The sequence below is a fragment of the Leptopilina boulardi genome, unplaced genomic scaffold (genome assembly GCF_019393585.1).
Source record: "Leptopilina boulardi isolate dan_hultmark-lab unplaced genomic scaffold, ZJU_Lbou_2.1 LbouV2_121, whole genome shotgun sequence".
Taxonomy (NCBI): domain Eukaryota; kingdom Metazoa; phylum Arthropoda; class Insecta; order Hymenoptera; family Figitidae; genus Leptopilina; species Leptopilina boulardi.
The window spans coordinates 2578739-2586049 of record NW_026137665.1 but is presented as its reverse complement, the minus strand read 5'-3'; the positions used below and the strand labels follow the sequence as shown (position 1 = coordinate 2586049).

General features: G+C 23.8%; 1 protein-coding gene and 1 long non-coding RNA gene across 2 annotated transcripts in view; one reads left to right on the top strand and one right to left on the bottom strand.

Annotated features, from left to right (window-relative positions):
* The first annotated feature begins 155 nt into the window (after positions 1 to 155).
* LOC127286603 (uncharacterized) lies at positions 156 to 3995 on the top strand. The gene is made up of 3 exons (XR_007843766.1): positions 156 to 687; positions 860 to 979; positions 3847 to 3995. It is a non-coding gene; the product is annotated as an uncharacterized LOC127286603 (long non-coding RNA).
* LOC127286117 (uncharacterized) overlaps positions 1566 to 7311 on the bottom strand; it is a 38461-nt gene continuing 32715 nt past the window's right edge. Inside the window, exons 5-7 of the mRNA XM_051312431.1 lie at positions 6968 to 7248; positions 6244 to 6878; positions 1566 to 4160 (exon numbers count right to left, since the gene is read on the bottom strand). Coding sequence (XP_051168388.1) covers positions 3659 to 4160; positions 6244 to 6878; positions 6968 to 7248 — 1418 coding nt within the window. The 3' untranslated portion in view covers positions 1566 to 3658. The remainder of the gene's footprint in view (positions 4161 to 6243; positions 6879 to 6967; positions 7249 to 7311) is intronic.

Below are 7311 nucleotides of genomic sequence, written 5' to 3'. Positions count from 1 at the left end.
ACACATGCACAACTCACACATACACACACGAATTCTATAGATGGCAGGTCGGAAATAGCGGGAAAATTTTAAATTCTAAAAGATGGTATGGGTAAAATATTTTGTCATAGTATCCAACTCTTTTTGAAAAGATAAAAGAAATTGGAATTAAATTTAAAGGAATTGTAAAAGAATAATGTAGAGAATATCGCTCTTCTCCGTTTTTAGCATAATATTAAAGATAAGTGAAGTAAAAAATAATTTAATATTTTGACCTTGATAGAAAAGAGAAAAAAAAGAAAGTATGTAATATGGCGGATAAAGCGCAAATTAAAACAAGACAATTTTAACTATTTTTTTAAATACACTTTCGTATAAAATTGCCTTGTATACGGAGAAGAGCGAGATTCCTTATATTGTCTTTTATTATTTTGTTAAATTTCATCACGTTATTTTTACTCATTTAAGAGAAAGTTGAAATCTACGAAAACATATAAAACCTATAGAGCTGCCTATAGGATATATATTTCACGTGTTCCTTAATAAAGAATCAAAATATTTTGGGATCTTGTTTGCAGATTACAATCTATCTAATCATCAGCATTATTATGCTGTTGGATCCAGCCAATCACGTCGCATACTTCGATTCATAATTAGAGTTGACAAAAAAATAAACTGTCAGTCAATCTGTCAATATATATAGTTCAGGTAAGAAGTCAAAAATAAAAGAAAATATAGGTATTTTTTCATTCGTTTACAAGCATTTATAAATTAACCATAAAAAAACAATTGTTATTCCAAAAATAACACACTGATTGTGAATTATCTAGTTTTTATTTACATATAAAAAAAATTTAGATATCTATATAAAAATCTTTAGTTACAGAGAAAGAAATAACAATAAATATGTCAATAATAAAAACGAAAAAATTCTTATACAGTTGGATAATACCAAATATAATATGTGAATATTCATATCTACAAATTTTCTTCAGATGAGGTATATATACGCATATTCAATTTTTTTTTTTGTTCCAAAAATTATTTCGATAAAAATTATACCAAAATTGTTTATTTTTTATATAATATAATGGAACAAAATTTATCAAGCGATTCAATTTCAAAAAAAGGTTTTCTGATCAGTTTGAAATAAAAGTATATAAAAATTTATTCAAAATATTACAAATTATTGAATTTTTTGCTAAAAGTATTTTTATCGGTGAAATTTCAACTCATCGAAATTAATGTTGTTAAAGAGTGTCAATTTTTTTTCTGGCATTATTTTGGATCTAAAATTATTGTGAATTATCAAAATTTTTTGACTTATTTTCAAAATTTTATTTTTTGAAAATATTAAAATTTTTAAAAATCCATACTTATGATTGTTCAGAATCATGAAAAAAGCCTACAAAAAAATTACCGATAAAAAATAATAAAAATTGTAGAAGAAGTTGAATTTTTAAGGAATAATTGATCAAATTGAAACCAAACATAATTGGTTTAGTTTAGGGGTAACAATTTTTTTATTACAAATTTTTTTAGAACCTGAAATCATATTCCACTATAAAAAATAAAAAAAAGTTATTTTTAACAAATTTTACATTTTTTTTCATATTTTTCAAAAATTTTATTTTTGAAAAAATTGAATTTTTTCAAAATCCATACGATTGATTGTTCAGAATCTTGAAAAAAGTGTATTAAAAAATAAACAATGAAAAATAATAAAAATTGTGACAGAAGTTTAAATTTTTAATTATTGAAAATTTCGAGTTTTATTTTAAAAATTATTAATAAATTAATTGTTTATCAATTTCCCATAGTATATTACAGTTTTAAATACTCAATATTAACTGAAAAAAAAATGAAATTTCAGCGGTCCCTCCCCTTAATATTTAAGAAACTATTCATTGGACTTTACACGGAGAGAAAAATTAGGTGATAACTGCTTTGTTTCAAGTCGTTGGTCCAATTTTATTAAACAAGGCATTTGTAACTGGAGAGCACGGTAGATTTGACTTGGCTATCAAGTTAAGGCTATAATGTTCTCAAATAATACCGACAGACGGTTTGACCAATCAGCTTTTCTTGGCAGCGTGGCGCTATTCACACACGCATATTAATAGAATATTATATTTATTAATTTTTTCTAGGTTAGATTTGATTTTTAAAAAAATTTCAAATATTAACATTTTTTTGATGATTTAAAGGAAATAATAAGGTCCACAATATAGTTTTTAAGCAATTCTGAATCCAAAGGTTTTTCAAAATTAACTGAAAAATTATGTAAAAATAAAAAGAAACACTTTTTGAAGTTATGTTGTGTGTTGAATTTTCAGTTTTAGACACTTTTCTCGTTATACATATAATAAAAAGTTAGGACATTGCGTAGTCGTATTTCAACATTTAAAGCGTATATTAATTATTCACTTTAAAAAAAAGTTCTAAATTAGAGCTGATTTCGGTATTAAAATCGAACCAAATTACGGTTTAGTACAAAAATTGGTACTAAATTAGTACCTTTCTTTTTACAGTGTTTTTTACATTACTTTTGTGAACGCATTCATTAATAAGTATTTAATTATTTTGTCAGCAAACCATAACACACTTCGAATACGATAAATGACAAATTTGTAAGTTTCGAAGTGCAAAATTTTTATTTAAATATTTTACAAATAAATAAATTGGCATAATTTTTTTCTTGAATTCGCTATTGAAATTAACATATTGATATTACTTGTTACACGAATAACCTCAACTGTTTAAATGAATGGAAATATCACTTTTTAATGGCACATGTGGCACATTAATACTATTTGGGACCGCACTGTCAAAACTACCGTGCGACCAATTTTGCTTTAACTGTAGGCATCGTTACTTGAGTCACTCAAGTAGTTTTAACTTAAGTCTCCAGTCCACACAACCTAATTTTTCTCTCCGTGTAATTAAATTTAAAATATGTCATAACAATTTTCTTGAAATTAAAATTTCATTTAAAAATTTCATGAATAATTTAGGTACACACTAAACCAAAGTTTTTGATTTTTTTTTGACTAAAATTTTTAATAAAACTTAACAATATACCTATAATTTATTTATACCCACCTGGTCAGTCTATTATATTTCAACTAAAGTCATTGCGTACTATTTTTAGAAAATTCTTGTGTATTCGCAAGAATCATTTTTGATATCCGTACAATTCATTTTTGACAATTATTTAATAACAAATAAACCCTTCGATTTAATTTGATTAAATTATGATTTAAATTAAGTTGATTTTAATTATTGCTATGAATCTATGAATCTGAAAATCTAAACCATATTATATGGCAGTGTGAAATTTTTGATTTGCAAAGAAAGTTTGTTCTTTTAATGATAATTATGTTTATGTATGTAAATTAATGTTCAGTTGAAATAAACTTCTTTTGAAGTTTCACTTGCTAATAAATGAAAAAAAAAAAAAAAATTTGTAAATATACAAAAATTGTATTAAATAATTTTGTACGGATATAAAAAACAATTATTATGAATTATAAGATTTTTCCAAAAATAGTCCGTAAAGAGTTTAGGTGAAATATTAATTGATCCTGTAGTACTAAATTTTTGTTTATTCTGTTCAGAAAACCTTAATTTTTAGAAAAAAATTCTATCGCATGAAAAATTTTTATTTTTTCTTTGAAATTTATTTTTCAATAATTGAACTAGAACTGTCATACCAAGGAGGCATCCAATTTGGAGGTGTTTTATTTCTAGGCCTTCCTCTTGGCATTACAGAACTTAAACTATCAACAGTAAAATTGCTATCAGTTCTTCTTCTACGTGTTTCATTTGCATTATTAATATTGTTAATATTATTATTATTTATTTTAGGACTGTCATTAATGTCATGATCTAATACAACAAACGCTTGATTATTGTCACTGTAACGTCTTGAATCCTTAGCAAAACTTGGAGAATATGGCCTTTGACAATCATCAATATCATCAATATCGTGCGTCGTTGTGACATTTATCTTCTCGGAAGACGGTAGGGACGGTGATCTTTTTCGTCGATTAAAACCCTTTGGTTCTACATCGACATTACACACGTGAAGACGATATGTTGGACTTGGCGATCGATTTCGCATAATAGAATGATCTGCAACATCTATTGAGGGTCTTGGAACTAATGATGCTCTGGATCCTCTGAAATATTATCATTTAATTTCAAATTAAATTTATTAGTTAAATATTTTTTAAATTTGGATTATTTGATAAAATTTCAATAGATAGAATTTATTTTTTACTTTTAGCTTAATTTTTTTTTTTGAAATTATTTTTTGCCAGAATTTCCATTAAATCGATTTTCTATATTACAAAATTTTTATATTTAATCGAACATTTACTTTACAGAATTTTTATTTGAACGATTTTTCATTTTTTTTTTTTTTTCAATTAATTTTCGTCAGAAACATTATTGCGAGAATTTTAAAAATAACCTATCATAATTTTTGAATTATGAAAATGTTGAATGAAAATTCAAACAAAACAAAATTCTGACAAATGAATAATTGAACAAATAGAAATTTTATAAAGTAAATTTTTAGTTATATAAGAATTATTTAATATACAAAGTTAGTTTGTAAAAAGTAATTAAAAACTTTTAAATAATCATTAAGATGCTAGGCCTTGGATCGACTTTAAGGCACAAAAAAGTCATTTTAGTCAATTTATATTCGGAAAAAAGTCGAAAAAGAAGATTTTTTTAAATTTTAACAAAATTTAATTGGTTAATCAATATTTTACCTTAAAATAAATAATGTTATTAAATATTAAATTCATTTTATTAATTCTGTAATAAGAATAATTCTATAAAAACATTATTAAAAAATCATTAGAAATAATTAAATTACAAAAGATTTTGTTAATTTTCAGAGAATAATTAAATTTTAAAGAACTAAAAATAATTTATGTTTTGGAAAAAAAATGATTTCACATAGTTGAATTTTCCTAAAAATTGAATTTCAATCGAAATTTTGCAAAATAATTGAATTTTAGTTAATTTAAAAAAAAAATTATTGAATTTTAATTAAAAATTTTCAAAATAAATGAATTTCAATTTTTTGAAACTAATTGAATTTTAGTTTATATTGAATTGAAATTTTTGAAAACAATTGAATTTTAGTTTAATTTGAATTTATAATTTAGAAAATAATTGAATTTCAATTGAAAATTTTCAAAATAAATGAATTCAATGGAAATTTTTGTTAATAATTGAATTCTAGTTGATTATGAATTGTAATTTTTGAAAATAATTGAATTTTAGTTTATTAATTTTTATTTAATTTTTATTTTTATTGAAATTTTTAAAAACAATTGAATTTTAGTTGATTTTGAATTGAAATTTTTGAAAATAATTGAATTTTAGTTGCTTTTGAATTGAAATTTTTAGAATAATTGAATTTCAAAAAATTTTAGATGAAAAATTTTAGAAATAATTAAATTGAAATTTTTAAAAACAATTGAATTTTAGTTGATTTTGAATTGAAATTTTTGAAAATAATTGAATTTTATTTGCTTTTGAATTGAAATTTTTAGAATAATTGAATTTCAAAAAATTTTAGATGAAAAATTTTAGAAATAATTAAATTGAAATTTTTGAAAATATTTGAATTTCAAAAGATTGTGTTAAATTTCAGAAAATAATTATAATACCTACGAGAAATTTCTAATGATTTCTGTTGATAATGAATTTATTAGAAATCACATAAAAAAATTGAATTCCAAAAGTTTTTAATTGAAAAATTGCTTTCAGATAATTGAATTTTTTGAATAATATTATAAAAATCATTAAAAATAATTGAAATTTTTGCAAAGAATTAAGTTTCAAGAGATTTTGAATGAAAATTTTTTTGGTAATTTTATTTTCTAATTTTTTTTATATTATAAACAATTATTAAATTTCATAAAAAATTTAATTGAAAATAGTTTAAGATAATTGAATTTGTAAAGAATTTCATTAAAATTATTAAAAATAATTAGTTTATTGAAGAATTTTAGTTAAAAATTTGTTAAATAATTGAAATAAGTCGAAAAAGTCGCATTTTATTAAATTAAGTTGAAAAAAAGTTGTATTTTTGAAAAAAAAGTCGGAAAAAGTCGTATAATTCGAGGCCTGTCATTAAGATGCATATATAGGAATATTATAATTTTTTAAAAATAACGAAGCAAACCAGTTTGCATGATTTTTGCTTGAGTGACCCTATTATAATTTTTTTTGATATATTACCTTCTACTACCGGAAGGTGGTTTTCCTACAATGCTCTCTTCGTGAACTCGAGTGCTTAAAATTTGAAATGCATCCTGATCATCGGCAGCATTAATTCTTCCAAATTGCTCACTATTATTATTATTCACCCAATAATTATCTTTTTTTCTGGAAGCACTGAGACTACGTTCACGATGTCGATGCATTCGTGGCTCATTAAAAACATTAAGACTTGGCCTCGAACAATAAGCATTTTTATATTCAGGTTCAAGATCTAAATTTCCCTCTAAACGTAAATTTGCTGGCATTCTTAATGTTTCAACTCTTGGTATTTGACCATATGATATATATTGTGATCTGACCTCACTTGTTGGCTCAAGATCATGATGACGTTTTGGTTCGTGGAAGCTCATTCTGCTTGCATTTGCACTTGTCCGTCCGGAAGACAATATAACTGATGGTCTTAATGATAATGGTGGTTTACGATAAAGTGGTCGTTCACGTGATAAATCAAGATATATTGATTTATATTCTGGATCTTGATCGATTTTCGATGAGAATTTTATGTGCACGGGTGATGATGCTATTTTTGAACCATCTGCTCTTCCAATTTCATCTTCTGGCTTTAATAATTTTGGTCTCTCTCTTGGGAAGTCCTTGAAATATATTTTTAAATCAACAAATTAATGGTTTCCAAAATTTCACATGAAAGAAATGATATTGTATTCTTAAAAAGAAAGTATACCTTGTACGCAGCTTTATATTCAGGAATTTCTAGAGGTGGTCCCTTAAGATCTTCCAATTTTGACACTAACATTTTCATTTCTTCTTTTTTGTGTATTTTCTCCTCGTCTTTTTCACTGTCTCTCATTTTATTTTCCTTGTCTTCTAAATCTTTTACCAATTCTGCCATCAATTGAACATCTTTTGAACGGGGACTCATAAATTGTTGATTAGCTTCAGTTGATTGATAAAAATCACCACCTGCTCTTAGATTTGATTCTGGTTTTTTTAAACTTGGTCTCCCTGTGAATAATATCAATATTTTGAAAATTTAAATCTAAAAAAAGCCTAAAATTTTTTTAAAAT